General features: G+C 43.3%; 2 protein-coding genes across 3 annotated transcripts; both read right to left on the reverse strand.

Annotated features, from left to right (window-relative positions):
• Positions 1 to 20,251: 20,251 nt before the first annotated feature.
• Positions 20,252 to 23,110, reverse strand: LOC133715964 (cytochrome P450 CYP749A22-like). Of its 2 annotated transcripts, XM_062142678.1 has the most exons (6): positions 22,972 to 23,110; positions 22,129 to 22,347; positions 21,826 to 22,049; positions 21,478 to 21,713; positions 20,987 to 21,371; positions 20,252 to 20,882 (listed from the first exon to the last, which is right to left on the reverse strand). In XM_062142678.1, the coding sequence occupies exons 2-6, from the start codon at positions 22,289 to 22,291 to the stop codon at positions 20,454 to 20,456; spliced, it is 1,437 nt and encodes a 478-aa protein (XP_061998662.1). In that variant the 5' UTR covers positions 22,292 to 22,347; positions 22,972 to 23,110; the 3' UTR covers positions 20,252 to 20,453. The 2 variants fall into 2 exon arrangements, with proteins under 2 accessions (XP_061998662.1, XP_061998661.1); XM_062142677.1 differs by lacking the exon at positions 22,972 to 23,110 and having other exon boundaries at positions 22,129 to 22,882.
• On the reverse strand, positions 22,974 to 24,975 carry LOC133715965 (cytochrome P450 CYP749A22-like). The gene is made up of 5 exons (XM_062142679.1): positions 24,593 to 24,975; positions 24,293 to 24,513; positions 23,927 to 24,159; positions 23,457 to 23,841; positions 22,974 to 23,357 (listed from the first exon to the last, which is right to left on the reverse strand). Exons 1-5 carry the CDS (start codon positions 24,753 to 24,755, stop codon positions 23,112 to 23,114), a joined length of 1,248 nt encoding a protein of 415 aa, XP_061998663.1. The 5' UTR covers positions 24,756 to 24,975; the 3' UTR covers positions 22,974 to 23,111.
• Positions 24,976 to 26,158: the final 1,183 nt, after the last annotated feature.

Genomic DNA, 26,158 nt, shown 5'->3' on the forward strand with positions numbered 1-26,158 from the left:
CCTGCGATACACGCAGCAAAAAGAATGAAGATAAACGCAAACTCAAGCACCCGAGACCAGATGCTTTGGAAGGCTTGATATCGGTCTCAATATCCGATACACAACCGGAAAGAAAGGTCAAGATCGGTTCCAAGACGGACCCACACTTTCAAGTAGAATTAATCGCCTTCCTCAAGACCAAACAGGAAGTGTTTGCATGGTCATACCCCGACATGCTAGGGATATCGCCTGAACTGCTGACCCACAAGCTCACCATCTCACCGGACGTTCCCCCGATCAGACAGAAAAGAAGGGCCTTCACGGAAGAAAAATACAAAGCCATCCAGGCCGAAGTCAAGAAACTCCAGGATATCGGGTTTGTCAGGGAAGTATCCTACCCAACATGGTTATCCAATGTTGTGATGGTAAAGAAACCCAACAGCAAATGGCGCATGTGTGTCGATTACACCAACCTGAACAAGGCTTGCCCAAAGGACAGTTTCCCTTACCACGAATTGATCAACTAGTCGACTCCACCGCAGGCCACAAGTTCCTTAGCTTTATGGATGCCTTCTCGGGTTACAACCAGATCACCATGGAACCTTCCGATCAAGATCACACATCTTTCACCACCGACAAGGGTTTATATTGTTACAAAGTAATGCCATTTGGCCTTAAGAACGTTGGGGCCACGTACTAGAGACTAGTCAACGCCATGTTCGCAGATCATATCGGGAAGATAATGGAGGTATATGTGGACAATATGCTTCTCAAGAGCATCACCATCGAGGACCACATCAAGAACTTGGGCATCGTCTTCGACATCTTACTCCAATACGGTATGCGACTCAACCCAGACAAGTGCGTGTTTGGCGTACTTGGCATAAAATTCCTGCGCTTTGTAGTCAATGAGAGAGGCATTGAAGCAAATCCTGAGAAAGTCCAGGCCATCCTCGACATGAGGTACAATCCCTTACAGGGAAGGTGATTACACGCATTTATATGCATGTAATTGTATCTAAAACACTAGAAATAAGTTAATCCTTGAGCCAATTATAATGTAATTAATCCAATTTTATTTATCTTGTAGCAAATAAGTGGAGTTGCGGAAACATAAAGAAATTGGCGTGAAAATAGAGCGAAATTGGAGTTTTCGGAAAAATGACAAAATAATCGATGCCGGTGAGCTGCAATTGATGTCAAGAAGTGTGCAAAATCCAACATCATAATCGGTGCAAGGATAACTTCGAATCATGAAAGAGACAAGAAGAAAAAGAAAAAAATGAAGTGAAGTGAAAAATGGATAATTAATTAATTAATCATTGATTAATTAATTAGTTTGTTAGCCAATGGTTTAGTTAATATGGTGCACGTGTCACCCCACCTTCCTTTCTTTTCAATTAACTAAAGATTGCCATATATCAATTTTGTTTCCTTTCCCAGCCGCTTGCACATGCTCCTTTTTTTCAATTTTATTTATTTTCTCTCCTGGCCACTCACATACCGCCACCTAAACCCTTCTCTTATCCTCTTAGCCAGCCACCGAGACGACTATATATATATATATATATATATATATATATTCATAACCTCATCTTCAGGAACGACTACAGTACCCGCACGACCTCACCCAACATCACTCTCTCTCTCTCTGCAAAAACCCCATTACCCTCTCTCTCCCTCTTCTTCTCCAACACACCATTTCTTTTCCTCACCAAGAACCTCCTCATCAAGATCCACCATCACCTCACCAAGATCCATTTTCCTCCTCACCAAGATTCATCTCACCAAAATTTCATCAATTTCTCAAAGGGATTTCAAGGAGCTTCAAGGGATCTCATCTACATCAAGACTTGAGATTGGGTATAGTGGGAAGCCATAAATCAAGGCTTGTCATAATTGCTCCATAGCAATTTGTGACTTGTTCTTATTATTTCCACTCCTCTTCACCTTTACCTCTTTAATTGATGAATATTGTTATTGATTTGTGGATGGGTTGTGAGTAGTCTATTTAGGAAGCTAGGGTTTGAGCCCTAGCATGGATTTAATGTAATAAATATGTTTTGATTTAATGGTTTTCAATTTCGTGTTTGGCATATGTTCTATTCTATAATATTTGGCTTAGATGCATGCTTAGGAGCTTGATTAACTCTTGAATGTGTAGATGAGCATGTCTAAAACAAATTAGGGGACCTAATCACTTCTCTAATTTATAGCTAGGACACTTGTTTAGAACATGGTTAGTTACAATACCAATTTCGATTGCCGTAGTGGCTAGCATGAGAACCTTGATCCTAGGACTCTCCGCCTTTTGGTGCAACTAGAGGCCCTAACAAGGTATAGATTGTCCCAATTGAGTTTCTACGAAACTTGATCCGGAGTAGGAATACCCTTTAAGGAATCTATTGATCCATGAGCCTTAAAAAGTCTTGGGTACGGTTCTTGATGCCACTATGAATTGAATGACCATTGTCGGAATATATTTGTGCATTAAATTTGGCTAGGAGGATACCCTAGTGACCTAATTCCCATTTCTTGATTAGTTTCTATTATCTCAATTTTTATTAGCTACTTTAAATTTCAATTGTCAATTTATTTTTCAAAATCAAAAATCAAATTTCACAAACCACTTTCATTGTCCATACCATTTGGTTGTGGGTTTCCGCATTCACTTGTGGTTTTCTTGACCAATTTTAGGCTTGGTTATTCCGACCCGGGCATGTAAATAGATTGGTGCTATTTTTAGGTTTTGTTTGTTAAATTGTTGGTGACTTAGTAATCGGCATAACCAAGGATTGTAGTTAGCTTTTCAATCTCCGTGGTACGATAATTTCGGGTTCAAATATTTCCCACTTCTTTGATGACCGTACCCTTATTGCGCGTAAGTTGCATTTAAGCACCCAAATCAGAAGGTCGTCGCTCTCGCGCGGTTCATATCCCGCTTAACGTACCGACAAATGCGCTCCCTTCTTCAAGCTCCTTAAAACTAACCACACCGACAAAATCAACTGGGGACCAGAGCATGACAAAGCTTTTCAAGGCATCCGAGACTACCTGGCATCAATGCCCACTCTTTCCAAACTCATCCCAAAGAAGTCTTGTACATCTATCTCGCAGTATCAATCACAGCGATCAGTGCTGCCCTAGTCAGACGCGAGAACAGTGAGGAGCTACCAGTCTATTACACCGGCAAGGGGTTCAACGATGCCGAGTCCAGGTATTCCGATATAGAAAAGTTCGCCCTCGTACTCCTCACAGCCGCCCGGCGACTACGACAATACTTCCAAGCACACACCATAAATGTCTTGACCAATCAACCATTGAAATAGGTCCTCCAAAAACTAGAATCCTTGGGCAGGTTGGTAAAGTGGTCCATTGAGCTTGGCGATTTCGACATCCACTACACGCCGTGTACGGCTATCAAAGGACAGGCTACCACAGATTTCATTGCAGAATTCATACCTCGAGAGGACGATGACCCACCAAATGAGACCGTAGCGGGACCAAGCACCACCCCGACATGGACTCTTCACGTCGACGGATTCTCTAACAGTAAGCTCAATGGAGCCGGAGTGGTCTTGACTGACCTAGAGGGACACACATACGAGTACGCGCTACAATTCAAGTTCAAAGCCTCGAACAATGCAGCCGAGTACGAACCACTCATAGCTAGCATCCAGTTGGCAAAGGAATTGGGAGTCACACGCCTAGACATCTTTAGTGACTCACAACTTGTCGTAAACCAGGTCGGTGGTGATTTCCAGGCCAAGGAACCACATTTATCTCATTATCAATCACTCACAAAAGCACTACTCCAGCAATGCCTACCTAGCCACACCATCACTCTGATCCCTCGAGCACAGAACACTATGGCAGATGCTGTCGCCCGGCAGGCAACATCGCCACTAAACACCGATATCGGAAACCTTAAAATGGAAGTCCTGAAAAAGCCTAGTATCGACAAACCATTCTCGGAGATATTCCTTACAGAGAGCCAACGCGCACCCTCATGGATGGACCCATTCATTGCTATCTCTCCCAGGGTATCAAGCCACCAGAAGGGCAACACTATACACAGTCCGAGAAGGCAAGTTGTACAGGAAAGGACGGTCATTCCTCCTACTGAAATGCATCTCCCTCGAGGAAGGACAGCTAGTTCTGCTATCGCTGCATAGCAGGGTTTGCAGCAACCACGCAGGGGCAAGAAACCTAGCATTCAAGGCACTGCGTACAGGATACTACTGGCCCACAATCAAGCAAGACGCAAAGCGTTTTGCTATCACATGCCTCAAATGCCATCAACTCGCCAACTCCCCCCTCACACCGTCTGTACCACTCTCAATCATTATTGCCCCTTGGGCATACTGCCAATGGGGACTCAATTTCATTGGAAAATTTCCAACAACACCAGGACAGTTAAAATTCGCCATTGTCGCCATGGACTACAACACCAAGTGGGTTGAGGTCGAGGCTCTAGCCATGATCACAGTCGCCAAGGTCATCAACTTCCTATGGAAGAACATTTATTGCCGATTTGGAATCCCTGAAACAATCATCACCGATAATGGGGCACAGTTTGATAACGATACACTCAAGGAATTTGTCGGCCAGTACGGCACAAAGATTTGATAGGCTCCCCTGCACACCCACAGACAAATGGCCAGGTCGAAGCAGTCAACAAGATCATCAAGCAGAACTTGAAAAAGAGGTTGGACGACGCCAAGGGCTTATGGGCTGAGAAGCTACCCGAGGTCTTTTGGGCGATCAGAACAACCCCAACGGAGGCCAATGGCGAGTCTCCCTTCTGCTTGTCGTTCGGCACTGAGGCAGTAATCCTGGTTGAGCAAGAAGTGCAAAGCGATAGAGTGGCATGCTTTGACGCACTCACCAACTCGGAAGGGTTGAACCTCGACTCTGACCTCTTGGAAGAGCACCGAGAGCGAGCCCACCTCCACAATATCAATAACAAGCAGCGTATCGCCCGTACTACAATGCAAGGGTTATGCCTCGCCTCTTCTCTGTTGGGGATTGGGTGATGAACGAAAAGATGACAACTCCAACAGGGATGAAAGCCACATGGGAAGGGCCATACGAGATCACCGAGGCCGTCGGACCCGCTACCTTCTACCTGAGGGGAGCAGACGGTATCACTCTCTCACATCCATGGAACGCCCAACACCTCCGCTACTACCCCAGGTAGAGCGAGACACCCAGGCTATGCAATCTCCACCTCGCTATCGCCTTTCTCCATGACAACGTGAACACCACCACCCCCTCTTATCATTTTAATCAAGTGTACTTTGTAACTGCGCGCCTTAGCGCAGAAATGAATAAAGTACTCCCTTCCTCCCACAATGAATGCAATGCTCTCACAATGAATGAAATGCTTTTACTCGTCATACTTTTCATCACTTAATGAACGCTAACGATTATCGCTAGTCGACCATTAAATGGTCAAATATTGTATTCCCATATCACCATTGCCATAGGCCCTAAGCCGACCACGATTACACGCAAGGGCACGCTGTATAGCAATCCCAACTTATTGCCTATGCTTTATCACTAATGTAAATGTGATATCTCTTGCGGCCGGTTCAGCTGTTACAGCAAGACGATGTCCCTCGCAAACCCTTGCGTTGCCAATTGCAATCAACGATAATAAACGCCAACGATATGCGATACATCGCCATAAAAAAATGAATGAATGTTTTTCATCAACGATAATCAATGTCAATGATACACGATACATCGTGATAAGCAAGTACAAAATGTGCTATTATCAACGATAATAAACATCAACAAATGCGACACTACGCAACAAACAAAGGAATCACGAACAAATGCGATACCAGTAAAGTAATGCCCAATGAAAGCCAAACAGGAATGCCGAAAGTTCACAACACGTCCTCACCCTAAGTTCTGATACAATACCAAATGTTAAACAACATAGTATCTGCAAGGAATGCATAACGATACATGTCGACTACCAAAGGCAACGCCCAATGCTTACATACTCCAACGCCATGAAGGGCGATACATAATGAAAGGAAAATAACACAATGAAATGCGAGTACGGAAATGAAAGACAATATCATAATGAAAGGCGATACATTTATTACTCCAGAATGGTATACAAAGGAAATTTATTACAAAGGCTTTGCAGCCAATAGCGATACACCAATCTTCACTCCATACAAATGCGATATACATACTCCATGAAAATGCGTTACACATCTTAACATGCTGATGCGATATACATCCTAGCACACGAGTGCGATACACATATAACTATCCTCGTCACCCCTCCAACCAAGTCTGATTCTTTGGAATATGAGGAGCTCCGGAAGAAGATCACTAACCCTGGGGATTGACGGGTTGGTCAAACTCTGGTGGGAAAGACTGGGGGGCAGTGCCACTCTCTGCCCTACCGCCACCCGATCTCCACCGTTGTAGCCCCGCCGCACTACCAGCAATCAGTGCCCTTGGGTTGCTCACATGGACGGAGGCTCAGTTCTGCAGGAACACCGACTGCTCAACCCGCCAAGGGGCGGTGATGCCGAGCCCGCCTGAGATTAGGCTATAAAGCGTATAACCCGGGCATAAGATTAAGCTATAAAGCCCAGAATTCTGGAAAGCAAACTGACAAATGGGAGAAAGGATTTCAGGAGCAGAAGCACAATGAAAAACAAGGAGAATGCCATGCTGAAAATATGATCAGCCCCCCTCCCTCACTCAGCCTATTTATAGGTGAAAGCCATTGCCATAAACCGCCCCCAGATGACCAATGGTCACGCTGCTTTAATGACCTGCAATAATGACATCGCACCAAATCGACAAAGCAGTAAATATATTCAGCGCATGGGGGACTATCGCTCAAAAAATGTTTGTTCCCAATAAACTTTTCATATTTCCAACGCAAAACGGACATTCCAAAAGGAAGACCAATCGGTCGATGTCTCGACAAAATTCAAAGCATGTACACGTCAATAAGCCTATCACTAGTAAAGCAAAAATAGAAAGAGAAGCTATGTCTCGCCCTCGGTACTGCGATCCTGCTCCCCTACTCGGTCTCGCTCCCTAACATTCTCGCCCTGCAGCTTGACCTCGGCATCTACGCGCACTTCCCCTTGCTTACCAACATCAGCACCCTCCACCTCGCGCTCGCCAGCCTGGCTCGAGACGCGCTCCGTGGCAGTAGCTAGTTAGCGGATAACAATCCCCCCGTCGCGACCACTACTCGCGGCACTTGTTTGCGATCTCGCCGCTTTCTTCGCCTGCATATTGTGGACCATTTTCTCCTGATCAATCCAGCCAACGGCAATACCATCACGGATTAAGTGCAAGGCCCCATCCGAGAAGGCCTTATTTATCTTCTCCTGAAAGTTGGATGACAGAAGATATTGATCCACCGCCTTTGCCGCGCCATCTCGCTTGGCCTTCTTGAGCTTGTCAAAATGCATCTCGGCAGCGGCACGCAGTCGAATGCACTCATCAGCGAAGGCGCTAGCCCGAGTTCGCTCCTCGCCCAACTCTTTCCTTAATCGCTCCAGCTTTGCCTCCCTCTCGCCAGCCTGGCGCTCAACAACCCTCAAACGATCAATTTCTCCTTGTAGAGTACCAACCTGCCCCTCTAATTCCACAACGCGATCAGGATAAGGAGCCAAACTCTCCAAAGCTGCACCGCGAAGCTCCAACTCGGCATCGCACTCCTGGACCTGCCTCTCCAACTCTTGCAAACGCTCCTTGACAACGCCAACTCGGGTCCTAAACTCCTCCAAGGCCTTTAACCTAACTTCGGCTCGTTGCAACTTACTGGTCAGGTCCAGATTTGACTTCCTCAGTGGGGCAACATCATCCTTAACCTCCTAACGACGAGACTCCTCTACTGCGAGCGATCGCTCCAACTCCATCTTTCTCGCGATCCCATCGTCAATCGCCCGCCTCATCTCTTCACGCTCCACTTGGCCGCGATTTAACGCAACCTGGAGCTCGTACGCCCGCTCCCTCTGGGTATTCAGCTCCCCCTGCAGTCGGTCGATCTCCCGATCAAAATGCGCAAGCAACTCAGCGGAGGCTTGATAGTTCATGTTCACATCCTACATTGCACGCCAAGCAATCAGAACATTAAAAAAAACAAACAAAATAATAACACATGAAATAGAATGCATGCAAAACGCAACTCGTACCCTCATCAATCTCTCTTGGGCCTCCCGATACTCAAGGCGAGGATCCTCAACATTCACACGGCTGCAATCACGATGGTAATTGTGCAAATCGGCAACCATGTGTAGAATGGCACCATCTGTGATCCCAATCTCGCCAAGAGTGTGTGCGAGACCCCCAGCAACCTCGTCACGAGAACCCCGAGAACCCCCACTTATAGATCCCGAGCGTGCTACACCATCAACCCGAGACCTCTTGCCTCCGCGAGTATCAAAACTAACACCCACTGGGGGACTCCCGAGCGGAAGATGATAAGCAGCCCTCTTCCTCAACCCAGCTCTGTCAGTCAGAGCGCAAGTCTCCAACACTTGGTTCATATCCACCTCACCAGCCTAGACATGGGTCTCCATCTCGACAACTTGAGTACCCTGACATCGCCCTCTCCAACCTCCTGACGAATCTCAGGAACCTCGGCAGCATGAATCACATCACCAACGGCTTGGCTAGTCACCTCAGCTTCCCCGCTGTCAATAGTAATCACTTCTCGCAACACCAGAGCACCGATGTCGTCACCAAAAACAGCGTCCAGCTGCTCCAACACAACATCTTGTACCAGGTGAGCCCTGGCACTGGTATCGTTCTGGCGCCGTTCAGCTTCTTCGAACAGCTCCTCGATGGAGATCTCCGCTTCAACCCCGGGCTCCGAGTGCTCGTTTACGGCACCACGTTCCACCCTTCCTCCCTAGACTCGAGGGGACTGCCTTCTGCCTTCTTGGATCTTGGGGGACTGGCGCTCCCCAGCAAGTACTCGAGAACGTTGACCCACCTCATCCTCTTGATCCCACGAAGGTGCTACCTCCTCAACACCCGGTTCTTGGTAGCCCTGAGCCACGTGCCCTTCAGCACCCGCCTCCTCCTCGGCTCGCTGGTTGAGATACTCCAGCACGCTATCGGGAAGCCTTAAGTATACTTCGTCGGGCAGCTGCATGTTCACTCGATGATCAGTCACATATACTTTCTTGTCGGGAAGGTCAACATTACATCTCCTCGCCGTCTCCGACTCTCGCAACAACTCCTCGATGATGACATCGGTATCAACTTCAGCATATGGAGCGTCGGTCTTGCCACCGGCCTCGTTAGGCATATCCGCTACAAAACGAAAGTACAATGTCAGCGAAGCCAAAAATGAATAAACGATAACATATTGTACACAACAATGAAACAAAACCCCTCATCCGGACACCTCGCCAGCTCAAACCTCTCGTATATCGAAAGCTTACACAGGCGATAGAAACCCCTCTTCCCTTTGGGGAACACGCCCAAAACCCTCGCAACACGCTTCTGCTCTAGCGTGGTCAGGATAGCTTCCTGCCTCACTACGATACAAAGACACGCTGTTAGCACACAAATGGAAAAAGAAAATTTACCAAAAACGCAATCACGATACTCACAGATAGGCTGGAAACGAGTGGGAACCCGATGCACCATGTCCGGGTTCTGCCAGCGGCCCCCAACCAGGCAAGGCCTGCCCCTCCAGTGAGCATAAATGTTTGATGGAAGGTCCTCAATAATCGCGAGGCCGCGTGCCCTAAAATTCACACAGCCGCTATCTCCAGCCTTCATCGAATATTGCATCTTGAACATGAAGTTAAATTCGCCAATGCTAGGACATAGCTGCCTGCTGAGCTTCTATAACAGCAAAACTCCCATCAATTGCCTTAGCGCGTTAGGCGACAACTGCCCTAAATATATGTTAAGACACGATAGCAAATACTGCAGCTCCTCCGGTATCGGGAACGTCATCCCACACTTGAGCTGATACTCGTAAAAGCACGCCCACCCCACCTCTGGCTGGCTAAAACACTCACCATCTTTTAAGGGGCTTAACAGTACATTGCCCAAAATACCCCAAATCGTCCTCATATCGGCGATCTGCTCCTTAGTCATACATGGACCCGGTTGATCAATGGGCATCTCGCCAAGGAGCAGCCACCCACTTAGCGAGTGAGGAATTTCCAATACCTCAACATTCCCTGCTTCGAGAACCTCGGGCCCCGCGATATGATCAACCCTACTCGGGAGAACCCTCGCTAGCTCCTCGAGAAGTGCCACCAACACCTCCTCGAGGAGAACCCTCGCCACCTCCGCGAGAAGGGCCTACGGCACCTCCGTGAGGAGCAACCTCCCCACATCCGAGAGGAGCACCCTCGCCACCTCCACGAGAAGCGCTGACACTGCCACGAGAAACACCTTCACCACCTCCACAAGAAGAACCTTCTCACCTACTGCGACCACGATGCTCCCGTGCCATACTGCGAACGACACCCAAGATTAGTCAATCGCCTCCTACCTATCGCCTTCCCCGACCCGCCCCACAAAATTTCAAAATCTAATAACCTAGCTCGGAGCCGCAACAGAAAACCCTACTAAACCCAAAATTCACCTTCCCTAAAGACTAACCGAACCCACAACGACCCAAAGCCTATTGGCAACTCTCACCTCCGGCAAACGACCCCTCAGCAAACCCACACTCCACACAAATGTTCTCAGAAAGAAACCCTGGAAAGTCAAGAGACAGCGTACCTGTTCACTCCTCAAACCGGAAAACAGAGGAAAAGACGCCAACGCCCGGAATTCGGACCACCAAACGAAAGATTCAAGCTTCCCGAACACTAAAGGCTCTAACTTTACTCACCTCTATTTCGGTTTCCAACAACAGTAACCACCCCCATCTCCCTCCTTTGTCTATATATCGGGACCTCAAGAGTACAGGAACCGTTGGACGTGCAAGAAGACGACACCAGATTCCACCATGTGTCCGACATCTCTGAGCGTTATAGAGGTCATGCGTCGTCGCCTCGACTCCCTACCACTACGCCATTATTACATGTTACGGACTCCAGTACACCGGACTTCCCGCACACGAAAAACGAATGACAACAGCACACGTGTCACCAGGGTATGGCATATGCGCCAAAATACGCATGAAACCCTACCACAGATTCACGATAGCGACACAATGGCAATTGCGAGAATGATCTCCTCACCCCAGCCAAAAATCCTCTTAGGTGGAGACTTGGGGGACTGGGGGGTAATGGTCGTACGGAAGCCACGTGGCAGGAACTCGCTTTGCACTTCCGATACTTCTACCAAAAAAAAACTTCCCACCCAAGAGAACTCTTGACCGGGGACTTGGGGGACTTGTTGGTATGCACATACCTCCCAAGCACAAGTATCGGAAGCACAAGACTCGTGTTGCCAATGCAGAAGTAAAGAAAGCTCCTAGCTGAGGGTCCTGATACCCCTCGAGGTAATATCGGGAACCCCAAACATCCCACACCAAAAGAAACGGGACCAAGCTCCCACAAATCTGCTACATTAAGGACATCTCCAACAACCCAAAGAGGTAACTGTTTACTATCACTTTCTATTATCATTATCTTATAACGATACTGACTTAGGCATCGGAGCGTTGAAGGCCGGCACACCCGGTCTTCCCTCTCACCTTTATTTGTTTTACAGATAAGCGAGACCGATAGAGATAGTAGCAGACCAAGATATCTCGTGATTTAGCTGGATCAGACCCTTCTCGAGACAACTGAAACACTCAAAATAAAATATAAACAATAGCATAATATAAAGTCATGCGTAGGCATAATTATATAAGAGTAAATAAAATTCACAAAACATGCTCAAAATTTCATAATAAAAACATAAACAATAAAATATTTAAAGCATGCTGATTCCACAATTTACCGGAGTATGAAATTAAATAAATAAAAGAGAACATACTTGGTTCTGAGAAAACAAAACGATCATAGCGCACGCACGTGTTGATGCAGGCGTGCGTAGCGATGTTTTTGGGCTTGAGAGAAACTGGGCCTTCTCCCTGTTTTTTTTTTCTTTTCTTTTCTGCAGTGGGTCGCGGGGCCTGCTTTCTCTTTTTTTTTTTCTTGCTGGGCCGCCTTTGTCTTTTCTTTTTCTGGGCCGGGTCACCTTTTTTATTTTCTCTCTTTTTTTTTTTCTTTTTTTTCTCTCTCTTCTTCTTCCTTCTGGTTTGTAGATAGGTGGCTGGTTCTGTGTTGGGTAGATCGATATCGATCTAGCCTTCTCAGGTCCTGGGCAAGGGTAGGCGAGGAGCACTGGTGTCCGGCGTCGGGATCGGGGGTCATCGACGCTGTTGGCAGCGACCGGTGGGGGCGAGATCTCTCGGTGCTGTTGTCGGGTGTTGGTGCCGAGGCTGCAAGGCTCAGGGTGAGCTAGCGCTAGGCAGGGGTCCTGGGCGGTGGTGAGTGCAGGCAGGGAGGTGTGTGCGCGGTAGCGTGCTGGGCGAGGGAGCGGAGGCTGGCAGGGAGCAGTGTCGTTGCAGGCGCTGGGCACGTGTGGGCTGGCAATAGAAAGAAGAAGAAAAAAAATTCAAAGGAAGAAGATTTTTTTTTTTCTCGAAGCTAGGTTTTTTGTTTTTTTTTTTTCTCGAAGCAAGGACTAGAGACTCGTGTTGATAACGTGTAAAAGTAAAATGGGAATTGGTCTACTCATTTCATTTGATAATCCCTTATATAGGGAGAAAATTACAATGAAAATATCAATTACAATAATGACAGTAAATGCTAATTGAGCTGTAATCGCTAATTTCTTAATTCCCTCTTCATCAGTTACTTTGCCGAAGACACATAATGTGTTTTTCCTTTAACAGAGAAGAAGTTTTGTTAGCCAAAATTGAAAATTTTGACAGATTTAACCCTGAAATATTAAAAAACTTTGAAAATAAATTAAATCAGAATGGTAAATATGACAATTATAAAATAGATTTTTATTAAAAAAATTATAAAAAAAAATGAGCCCACAACCTTTACTTTTCCCTCTCATTATTTTCTCTTTGCAAGAACTGTTTTATTTCATTTATTTATTTTTTCTTTAAAAAAATAAATTATCACACCAGAACATAATTTATGACTATCAAATTGCTGCTCACAATCACATTTCAAATTCCATTCAATTCCAAATATTTTATTACTTAAGAAAAAAAATTATACTTGTTGAAGGATATTGACACTTAGTGTGCCTAGTCAAACTAGGATAAGTTCTATAGTTGTAATAGGAGAGGTTTCCTACTCCAAGTTAGATAAGGAATCCTTGTACTCTTAGATTATGCACTTGTAATCCCTATATATAGGGCTCCTATTCTCTATAATGAAATACACTTCTCTCATCAATCTCTCTCAATACCAATATACTTAAACACGTTATCAGCACGACTCTAACCACAAAAACAGAAAACCAAAACTCATTCACAAAGCAGCCCCTAGCCCGAGCTAGCCGAGCCTTCGCTGCAGCCCGAGCGCCCGTGTGCTTGCAACCTTGCACAGCAGCCCCTGCTGCCCCCTTCCTGCAGCCCTGCGTTCCAGCCTGCTGCCACCGAAGCATCCCTGCTGCGCAAACAAGCCAACGCACACCCACTGCATCTTTTTCCTGTTCCTGTGCACATCCGTCTTCTTGCAAGCCTCGAAACGTCTAGTTCGGAAGCTCAGATCGAAAAACTTTCTTCATCAAAGTTGTTCGTCTCTGTCTCTTCCATCTAACCTCCGATTTTCAGCCTTATCAGAGTCATATTGAGATCTGTACACCAATCGAGGTACAAGCTGTTCAGAACAGAATCTGCTCCGAATTTTCACCAAGTAAGTATTCAAGAGTAAGTTTTGAAGTTCCTATAATTCAAATATTTCTTCTTTTCTCGGGGACTTGAAAACCTCCTTTCTTCTACATCCCACCTTTCTTATAACGTGGGTTCGATTCTTGAAAAGCGGAATCGTGGGGATTCACGCAATTAACGAACTAAGAGCGTTCGTAAGACTTCGGACTAAGAGCGTCCGTAAGCATCGATTTAACGAACTAAGAGCGTTCGTATGCTACGGACTAAGAGCGTTCGTGAGCATCTATTTTGACCATTCAAACATCATTGTTTCGGTCTAATCCAATTATTCTTGGAAATCGATTTCTTGGTAGCATAGCTCGGAAATCTTATTTATATTAGTTTTCGTGGAAGCATTTACTCCGAAACTAACTTGTTCTTGTTTCATCTTTCAGGATGTCAAACATGAACAAACTCGATTTTGTTCCATTGGATTATGCAGGCAAAAGGTACTTAATTTGGGTCATTGATATCGAGATCCACCTTATTGCCCGTGATTTATTGCATACTATCCAAGAGCTTTGTCCTATAGAAACAGCTCCAGACCCTCAAACTGAGAAAGATAATTCCAAGGCACTTGCCTTCATGAAACGTCACATGGATAGTGACCTACAGTTTGAGTTCATAAATGAGGATAGCGCCATAAAGCTTTGGCATGCGCTTCGCGAACGATATGGCAATGTTCGTGACTCCGTACTTCCGAATACAGAAGCAGAATGGAAAGATCTTCGCTTCTCTGAATTTGACACGGTCATGCTATTTTATTCGGAAGCCCTCCGCATCAGAGTAATGATGCGTCTCTGTGGAAAGATGATCACAGAAGACCAGTTGATTGAGAAAACCCTCAATACCTTCCCCGCCTGTGCTATGAGGTCCTCTGACTTATTCCAGACTCATGTAAATGCAAGACGGATCACAAGTTTCCAACAGCTTATTGAAGCTATGGCCACTGCTGAAAGACATGGCAATGAACTTGTGAAAAGAGAATTTGATAGGCTTCAAGAGAGCCATCAAGAGCATCGTCCTATGGCTAGAGAAAGTCGCCATCGACGTCATGATCCATACGATCGAAATGCTCAAGAAGGTAATCGCTCAAGGCGACAATCACACGACCGAAGGAGGCGTGATTTTGAGGGACATAGGGTTGGAAACCATGGAGCCAACGTTGGCCATGGGCACCACTTTCCAACGCCACCAGTCCTAGGGACTATGCATATTGCGCCAATGCGCCTCAATCAAGGGAGAATCCTCTTTATGGTGTCTATTTCTGATATGGAACGTCTGATCAATGGACCTGAATTTGCAATGTACCTACGGAGGTAGTCGCATCATGGTGATCAAGACTTCGAGCTTTAAATCTGGCGATGAAGACAAAATGCCGCAGATTTTTATTTATAGTCTTTTATTTTTCCAAGAATTATGTAATGGCTATTATGCCTTAAATCAATAAAATGACTTATTGTATTAACTCTTTCCCTCTAGGCGTACTCAAGAGTACTTGTGATGTCTAGGCAAGGTTTGATCTGAGAGAACGGTTTTCAAAGTGAGCAACGCTCTACCAAAATCTCGCCTTACCTTACCTGGTCACAACTAAATTGAAATTACCGAAAGGATTGAGTGACTACGATTTGTCTACGGTTTGATTTTTATTGGATTAGATTTTGGTCAAGAAACTTTGATGTAATCATTGGCTATTATTAATAAAGTATCGATTTATTTGATCTCATGTCATGGACATACTTCTCGAACTTTATTACTTACAAGATGTAAGAGCCAATGGTTTTCATGCGGAAACGCATTGTGAGAATGGACAAGAGTTCCTTTGCATCACCTCTAATGACTACGGAAATAACCGAGTATTAGAGAAACTTATGTGTCGCTCTAGTGGGTTGTATGCAACCACTATTCGAGTCATTGAATCCAACCATGTCATGAGAGATGATTTATGGGATTCCGACACATATAGGCTTTGGCACGACCGTTTGGGACACCCAGGTCGTGACATGATGATCCGTATATTAAAGACTTCACACGGACATCCCTTTTTCAGAACGAAAAGAAGTAAAACTCGGTTTTTGGACACCGAAGGAGCCCCTGCGCCTCACGGCGCCGTTCACCCCCAAATCCGACCATCGTTGGCCGGCGCTGCCTTCCCCCTGCGACCTCAGGGTGGCATTGACGCCACCAAGGCTCCTTTGTCTCCAACTTTTACTTCTAAAGTCACTTGTGCCTTTGTGGCTCAACCAAAATCCTCATTGGTTGTTTATAAAGCCCATCATTCGTTCTGCAAAGCCTGCTCTTTAGCAAAGTTAGGATCGAGACCATCCTATGCAAAGGACACCAAAGAAAATATACCATTCTTGCAAAGAATCCAAGGTGATATTTGTGGACCTATTCAACCATCATGCGGACCATTTCGATATTTTATGGTATTGGTTGATGCATCGACACGCTGGTCACATGTCATGTTATTGTCCACAAGGAACGCTGCATTTGCTAAACTCCTAGCACAAATAATTAAGTTAAGGGCTCACCACCCTGATCATCCTATTAGGTCTATAAGATTAGACAATGCTGGAGAGTTTACATCAAAGACTTTTGATGATTATTGCATGTCCATTGGGATTGATGTTGAACATCCTGTTCCTCATGTTCTTACCCAAAATGGTCTCGCAGAAGCCACCATTAAACGACTACAAATGGTTGCTCGAGCATTGGTGATGCGCACCAATCTCCCTATTTCTGCTTGGGGCTATGCAATATTGCATGCAGCTGTGCTTATTCGTCTGAGGCCTACTGCCACTCAACCCTTTTCTGCGTCCCAGATGGTGACTGGGTATGAGCCCAATGTCTCACACTTACGCATATTTGGGTGCGCAGTTTATGTGCCAATTGCGCCTCCACAGCGCACCAAAATGGGTCCTCAACGACGATTAGGCATTTATGTTGGATATGATTCTCCAACGATTATCCGCTACATAGAACCCTTGACAGGCGATCTCTTTACCGCTAGATTTGCGGATTGTCACTTCGATGAGACAGTCTTCCCGTCGTTAGGGGGAGATAAGAACATCAATGTTCAACAGGAACGACAGGAATTGTCGTGGTCTGTCCCTACTCTGTCTCATCTTGATCCCCGAACCGCACAGTCCGAAATTGAAGTGCGGAGAATTCTCGATCTTCAGAACGTAGCAGAATCGATGCCTGATGCGTTTTCTGATATCGCTAAAGTGACGAGATCACACATACCTGCTGCAAACGTGCTTGCAAGGATTGATGTCCCTAAAAGTAGAGGACATGACGCCAACTCAAGAATGCATGAGCATGGCGCCAACGTCCCATCTCACAGTGATGGTGACGTTATGGCTAGGCCCACGGCTCCTGCCAGGAAGCGCGGGAGGCCCATAGGTTCGATGGATTCTCGCCCAAGAAAGAAAGCGAGTTTGGCACACAATAATCCATTAATCATCGATGTGAATAATCCATCTCATGAGAATATTCCGGACTATGGTTATGTCCAAGAGACATCATTGGGGGACGCTCCAATGTCAGAACCAACTCCAGAGAATAGAGAGATCTCCATAAATTACACTAGTGTACATGAGATGATGGATAGAAATTCTATGGCGATTGATGATGCATTTGCATATCATATTGCGAAAGGGATTATAGAATATGATGATATCGAACCTCGCTCTGTTGAAGAATGTCAACGAAGAGCAGATTGGCCTAAATGGAAAGATGCGATCCAGGTTGAATTGGATTCACTAACAAAGAGACAGGTATTTGGGCCTGTAACGCAGACACCCCCAAGTGTAAAGCCTGTTGGCCATAAATGGGTCTTTGTTAGAAAGCGTAATGAGAAAAATGAGGTGGTAAGATATAAAGCCCGCCTTGTGGCGCAAGGTTTCTCACAACGCCCTGGAATCGACTACGAGGAGACATATTCTCCCGTAATGGACGTTATAACGTTCCGCTACCTTGTCAGTTTGGTAGTTTCCGAAAAACTTGACATGCAGCTTATGGATGTGGTTACAGCATATCTCTATGGGGATCTAGATTCAGAGATATATATGAAGGTTCCAGACGGACTTCAATTACCCAAATCAAGTGGCTCTAAACCACGGAGCGCGTTTTCAATAAGATTAAAACGCTCACTATATGGATTAAAACAATCTGGACGGATGTGCTATAACCGTCTAAGTGACTACTTGATTGGGAAGGGATATATTAACAATAAAATATGCCCATGCGTGTTCATTAAAAGAACAAGTTCCGGATTTGCAATCATAGCAGTTTATGTCGATGACATGAACCTAATTGGAACTCTAGATGAGTTGAAGGAAACTGCTAAATACTTGAAATCCGAATTTGAGATGAAAGATCTTGGGAAGACACGGTTTTGTCTCGGTTTAGAACTCGAGCACCGTAGTGATGGGATTTTGATCCATCAGTCTGCATATACTCAGAAAATTCTAAGGCGCTTTAATGAAGATAAAGCAAAGCCTGTGAGTACTCCCATGATCGGTCGTAGTCTTGAGCCCGGAAAAGATCCGTTTCGTCCAAAGGATGAGGACGAAGAAGCATTAGAGGCCGAAGTGCCCTATTTAAGTGCAATAGGCGCATTATTGTACTTAGCTCAATGCACAAGACCGGATATCTCATTCGCAGTGAACTTGTTAGCTCGACATAGCTCTGCGCCAACACGCCTCCATTGGATTGGTGAAAAGACAATCTTTCGATACCCAGGAGGTACGATTGATATGGGCCTATTTTATCCCTACAGAGAGAAAAGGAATGACGGAAGAATGGGATCGGACCCCATTAGGCATGAAGCCGCCGTCCACCACAACATAGTGGCCGGCCATGTTGCTGCCAACGCCGCCACCACCATCAAGGGTGGCCGGCCTCACCCTATCCCCCCTCCATCAAAACTACAATGATGTCTTGATGGGTTTTGCTGATGCAGGGTACCTCTCTGACCCTCACAAAGGTCTCTCCCAAACGGGTTATGTCTTTACCATGGGAAGCATCGCGATATCTTGGAGGTCTACAAAACAGACCCTTGTTGCTACTTCCTCGAATCATGCAGAGATTATTGCTCTGCATGAAGCCGTACGTGAATGTATATGGCTAAGGTCTATAATTAGACACATTCAAGGAAGTTGTGGTTTGAAGTCTACCACAGATGAACCTACATGCATTTATGAGGATAATGCAGCTTGTATTGAACAAATGAAGTTAGGTTTCATCAAGGGCGACAACACCAAGCATATATCGCCTAAGTTCTTTTATAATCAGCAACAACAATCACTTCTAAAGATTGAAGTGAATCAAATCCGATCAGAGGATAATGTAGCGGACTTATTCACTAAGTCGTTACCTAAATCCACCTTCGAGAAACATGTGAAGAGTATCGGATTAAGAAGGTTATCCGAACTCCCATGATTGTAGCAATCAGGGGGAGATTTCGACATCAGGGGGAGTTACTCAGTCTCGAAGGATCAAGGACGTGTTGCACTCTTTTCTCCTCCTCGAGTTCATTTTTATCCCATAGGGTTTTTCACTTGAGCAAGGTTTTTAACGAGGCAACGGATGAAGCGTCACCACCAAGTTTGAGCGGCACAAGGGGGAGTGTTGAAGGATATTGACACTTAGTGTGCCTAGTCAAACTAGGATAAGTTCTATAGTTGTAATAGGAGAGGTTTCCTACTCCAAGTTAGATAAGGAATCCTTGTACTCTTAGATTATGCACTTGTAATCCCTATATATAGGGCTCCTATTCTCTATAATGAAATACACTTCTCTCATCAATCTCTCTCAATACCAATATACTTAAACAATACTAAAACAAATTATCCACTACCAATGCTAACGAGCCGTGATAAACTGTAGAGGTTACGTGTTTAAACTCAAAATGGGCAAGGGGAAGATTGAGAAGACAAGTCAGATTCTCAAGAAGGCGTGATGGGTTACTGAAGAAGGCTCAGGAATTGGCTATTCTCTGTGATGCTGAGGTTGCTGTCATCGTCTTCTTTAAGACAGCTGGCATGTTTTTTGAGTTTTCCGGAATGCATTATAAGCAGGTTCTCAAATGTACTCAATTTTCTGATTAATTTGTTCAATGGTAGATGTATATATTCTTTTGAGTGTGTCATTTATGAATCAATTTTCATTAAAAAGGTGATGTTGTCTAACATAAGTAGTAATTTAAATTCAAGTGTCTGCCTATGTTTGTGTTCTTGGTATTGATCTGTATATTCTGAAACTCTCTTGGAATGAAATCTGAAGTACAGAATACGTGAGCTGCTGAAAATTTTCACTGATGTATAACTCTTCAGGAAAGCAAAAAGTTTGTACTGAGATGATAGGAAGAAAATCTTACCCCAAGAAGAAAAATGAAAAAGGAAAGTGCAGTCATCTTAAATCAACTTAGGGTACTTATATTCCATCAACATAGCAAATCTCCATTCATTATCAGCAATGCATCTTGAATGGATGAGTCATTATCATTGTGAAGTACTATAAGAACAAACGAATGGTTCCAGGGAGTTGCATTCTTTATAAGCAGCCATATCAAATGAAACATTTATGAGTACATAATTGTTGTCTTCAGGGCTCACAGTGAGTGTAGCATTACTTGAATTCCATGTTGTGGCCGAACTGTAAGAAGCCGAAAGGGTGAGTGAACATAACACGGGGAAAGTGTGAAGGCGTAGCGTTGTAGAATCATTGCCAGAGCAATCTTGGCTTCAGTGGTTGCAAAGTTGTATCCCACACAATTTCTAGGTCCCATTCCAAAGGGTAAGAATGTGGCCATGTTATTGTTGGTAGCTTTAGCAACCCCTTCTGAGAATCTCTCTGGTTTGAACAATTCCACATCTTGTCCCCAGAATTGAGGCTCATGCTGAAGGGCCAAACATGGAATAAGAATTTCAAGATCAGCTGGAACAAGGAGTTTTCCGAGTCTAACTTCTCGTGCGACTTTCCTATAAATGGACACAACAGGAGGATATAACCTTAGAGACTCATTGATGATCATACCCATCTGCAGCAACAACAACAAAAATCACAATTGAAAACAACTCCTCATAAGCTAACAACATTTCTCCCAGAATGATAAAGTAATGGTCAAGTTTTAAACTTCCTTACTGTTTTTAATTTGGAAATGTCATCAGGGTTTGGAGTTTGTTTGCCAAATAATTGCAGGACTTCTTTTCTTGCTTCCTTTTGCCAATCTGTATGGAGTGCCAGAAGAAACACAGTCCAAGCTAGCAAACTGCTGGTGGTTTCTTGTCCAGCAAAGTAAAATGTCTTGCACTCATCAACTAGATCATCCACTGTAATCCTCTGGTTGCCATCGACATCATGATGAGCTTTCATAAGTAATCCAAGAAAATCACTCCCAAAACTTTTTTCTTCCTCACTCATAGTCATTGCCTTCTGTTCTCTTTTCTTGACAATCTCTATTATGGAGTCATGTACTCCTTTCTCAAGCTTCTGTGCTTCAATATCATCGCTGGTTTTGAAAATGTTACTGCAAGAATTATAAGGTAAATAGTATATCAGTAGATGTTATTCAATCTAATGAAATTGAGCATGTTTCTCATCTCATTATATGATTATATTGAAAAAGAAGTTACCTGATGATAGGAATCCTAGCTTTGAAAGCATTTTTGAATGTTAATAAGGCTAACTTCATCAACATGTCAAAAATGCTCTTCCCTTCTGAGTAGCTGCTGCCAAATGCTGTTCTGGAAATCACTTCTGATGTCAACAACCTAAATTCTTCAAATATCTCGATCTCTTTCCCTTCTTCATGACTTTTCCACCTCTCTAGCATCAACTCAGCACTAGCTATAGTTGCAGGAATCAGACTCTAGTACAAGTGAGACAATAACACCATACCATTAGCAAGTTTAATTCTATTCCTCTACCACTTCCTAATTGATACAACTATCACACTAGAATAGTAACATGTAAGTAATTACCTTTAAGCTCTCTCCATGGAAGGCAGAGTTGGCCAGCTTTCGCATTCTTCCCCATTTTTCACCTTCAGTTGTAACAAGTCCATCTCCCAATAGCTTCTTCATAAATATTGGGAAATCGGTTTTCAAGAAAGTTCTGTCTTTGTTATTTAGTATCTCTTTGCACAACTCAGGTTCTGTAATGACCAATTGAGCTCGAGAACCATGCCATTGAAGAAAATTCTTCCCTGCAGTATAAGTGACTGAGTTATTACTAGATTTAGAAACCAGGAATAAGGATTAGATATCTAAATATCAATTTGTTACCATATGCCCTGCTCCATAAGTAGAAATGAGGTTGAACATGAGAAAATATATCATGTGACAAACTTTTGGGCCTGCTCATGGCTTCCTTTTGCATGCTGGAGATTTCTTTAGTATTTCCATGGATAAATCTGTAAGAAGGACCTTTGATTCCTTGCAAAGCCATCAGCTTCTGTATGCGAGTCGGATTCCACCATAGTTTGTGAAAGATCTTGATCAGAACTAAGAGAAGGAACAAAAACAGAATGCTTAAAAGAATGAATACTAGGCCTCCCAAAGAACTCATCTCAGAAGTGAGAACCAGAACCTACTGGTCTCTTGTGGTAAACGGAAATGGCACAAAGAAGATGTCACTTTTGACCTTATCCATTTGACATGATTCCATCACAGACTTATATTTATGAAGAGACATCAATTTTTGGCCGCTTTATATATTATATTATTTTGTAGATTGCCAGATGTTGATGCAAACACTTAACTAATTGCTTGGCAGAATAGTCTCCTGACACTAAATAATTGCTTGGCAAAATAGCCTCCAGACATAAGCCTTTATTTTTTTTGTAGATTGCCAGATGCTTATGCAGACATAAGCTAGCCTTTATGCCTTTTGGTATGTATCACTATTTCATACTAATTGTACTATTATGCTTGAACTAAACTTGTTTTGTGTTCCCACTTTTATACTTTGTTTCACTTTATAGCATCAAAATATATTACTGGTGTGGTATGGTTCTGTACTGCTTGTTAATTAGATATTAAGAGGGAGTTGAAGGGAAAAAAGCAGTATTTTGATTCTTGATAATGAGCTTAGCAGTTGCAGGTTTGTACGCTAGCATGTAGATATACCAGTTTCTATGGGGAGTTCTGGTCTTCATAGCTCAAAGTAAGAAACTGAGAAGGCGAGTGGACATAACCCAGGGAAAGGGTAAATGAGTAGCGTTGTAGAATCATTGACAGAGCAATCTTTGCTTCAGTGACAGCAAAGTTCATACCCACACACATTCTAGGTCCCAATCCAAATGGCATGAATGAGGCCATATTATCCTTGGTTTAAAAAGTGCAGCATCTTGTCCCCATAACTGAGGATCATGGTGAAGTGCTAAAGGTAGGACAAGCAATTCAACATTTGCAGGAAGTAGGAGTTTTCCCAGTCTAGCTTCCCTTGCAACTGTCCTTCCCATCAGATCACCAGGAGTATACAACCTTAGAGTCTCATTGATGATCATGCTCATCTGCATGCATCAAAATAGAGTACAAGAGTTTCAACTTACTTTGAACATTTCTGCCACACAGAGAAGCATAAATTAAAATTGAATCATAGATTTTCTTACTATTTTGAGTTTTGAAATGCCATCAGGATTTGGATTTTGTTTCCCAAATAATTGTAGGACTTCTTTTCTCGCTTCCTCTTGCCATTCTTGATGTCGTCCCAGAAGAACAACAGTCCAAGCAAGTAGAGTATTAGTGGTCTCTTGTCCAGCAAAGTAAAAAACCCTGCACTCTTCAACTAATTCCTTCATTGAAATCCAATTCTTCTCATTGGCACCATGATGAGCCTTCAAAAGCAATCCTAGAAAATCACTTCCCAAGCTTTCTTCTTCCCCACCCATAGTCACTGCCTTTTGTTCTCTTTTCTTAACTATCTCCATTATGGAGTCCCGTATTTCTTTCTCAAGCTTGTCTGATTCAATCTCATCACTGGTTCTAAAAACCTTGCTGCAAGTTTAAACGGAAGTAAATTCAACAAGTAAAAGAAAGAACTCGTGGTTAAAACTAATTAGGAAAGCTAGCTGGTCGCTACCTCATTCCAGGAAACCTGACTTTGAGAAGGCTTTTGAACAATAAAGGGTAAAACTTCATCATCATTTCAAAAATGTTCTGTCCTTCTAAGTAGCTGCTGCCAAATGCTGTCCTAGATATCACTTCCGAAGTGAACAATCTAAATTCTTCATACACATCAATTTCCTTCCCTTCATGATTTTTCCACCTTTCTACCATCGTGTCGGCACTAGCTATCATGTCTGGGAACATATTCTAGTAACGTAATACCATCATGCACTATTAGCAAGTTCAATATTCTTATCCTTATGAACATAACGCAATACCATAATGCACTTACTAGCAATTCAATATTCTTACCCTCATGAACATTATGTTCAATACTTACTGTTAAGCTCTTTCCATGAAAGGCATGGTTGGACAACTTTCTCAACTTTGCCCACTTTTCACCTTCTGTGATGGAAATGCAATCTCCTACCAGCTTCTTCATAAAGTTACTAGGCTTCTGTTTTGGAAAAACCCCATCTTTGTTATTGAGGATCTCTCTGCACAATTCAGGTTCTGTAACCACCAATAGGTCGAAGACATACCATTGATGATAATTCTTCCCTGTGTAGCAATGACCAAATTAAATCTTTAAACAGAGTTTATTTAGAAACCATAGTTAAGTTAAAAGATTGTAAAATACCATAGCTCTTGGTCCATGAGTGAATATGAGGTTGAACTCTAGGAAATATATCATGTGACAGATTTATGGACCTGCTCATCGCTTCCTTTTGCATGTTGGAGATTTCCTTGGTGTTCCCATAAATAAGTCTGTAAGAAGGACCATGAATTCCCTGCACGGCCATCAGGTTCTGAATGCGAGTCGGAGTCCACCATAGTTTGTGAAAGGCCTAGATCAGAGCTAAGAGAAGCAACACACTCAAGAAGCTGAAGAAGTTGGTTAATGGGTCTGCCAACCAACTCATCATCTTTCTAATTGTTTCTTGCCAACTGAATTTCTTTGGCAATAGCCCCCGATAGAGTTTCTGACACAGCCTACTATATTATAATTTCTGGATACCTGGCCTTGGCATGCGACTATTCCACATACAAGATAAGACAAAAAGTTTTTTGTGTAATGGACTTTTGTGAGTTTGTCCATACCTCTAATACATTATCTTACTTGGGTGGTTCTAATTAGAGCACCTTTAGCAACGCTACTTATTTTTGAGTCAAATTTTAACCAGAGTAGCCAAAAAGACATTTTGGCTAGCTACTTTAGAAATACTTCTGTATCAATGCTCTCTATTTTAGCTAGTTTTGAATTGATATTATTTTTCAAATGAAGATTAAATAGTTTAAATGTATTAATAAATTACATAAAATAACTTTAAATGAGAAAATTTTACAATGTGTTAACGTATGACATGCATACAATTGCCTTAAAAGTGGTAAAATGAGTCCTCAAAATAATAATATTAGTCCTCAAAGTAGTAACATGAGTCCTTAAAGTGGTAAATTTTCTTAGTTACCACATGAGTCCTCAAAATAGTAATATTAGTCCTCAAAGTGGTAACATGAGTCTTTAAAGTGGTAAATTTTCTTAGTTTACCATATGAGTCCTGAAAATAGTAATATTAGTCCTCAAAGTGATAACATGAGTCCTTAGAGGGGTAAAAATAGTTGATGTATGAGAAATGTTAACATACCATAGCTTTACCCCTTAAAATGAATGTTTTGAATTATAGAGAGCCTCATCTCGCTCTCTATATTTAAGAGCGAGATAGCTAAAAGTTATAATGGAGAACCACTTAGGAGTCTGATGCAGCTGTTAAAATATATAAAAAGCTAAACATGCTCTCCAAAATAGCTAAGAAGCCAAAATAGAGAGTCTGCTAAAGATGCTCTTAGTCCTTCAAATTTGATATTTAGACATCTTATACTTATTAAACCTTCAATTCACTTTTTTGAATGTTTAAAAAGCTAAGTAGACCTCCTTAATTTTACCACATCACCCTTGAACAATTAAATTTGTATCTTCAACAATTTGTTGTACTTTTTTTTTTATCTCTATCAGTTCAACCACGAAGAATTTTGTGAAAGAGATGTCTACATATTTGGTGTACTTTCAGTGGCGGAACCATAATGTGATTCTTGGAGAGTAGACAATTTTAAAGATTTTTTTGTTAATCGAGATCATAGTTTTTTTTTCTTTTAGAAGATATTTTTGTTTGTTTTGCAATATGGATGATTCTAAGACTTTGGTTCC

The sequence above is a fragment of the Rosa rugosa genome, chromosome 6, assembly GCF_958449725.1.
Source record: "Rosa rugosa chromosome 6, drRosRugo1.1, whole genome shotgun sequence".
In the NCBI taxonomy this organism is placed as follows: Eukaryota; Viridiplantae; Streptophyta; class Magnoliopsida; order Rosales; family Rosaceae; genus Rosa; species Rosa rugosa.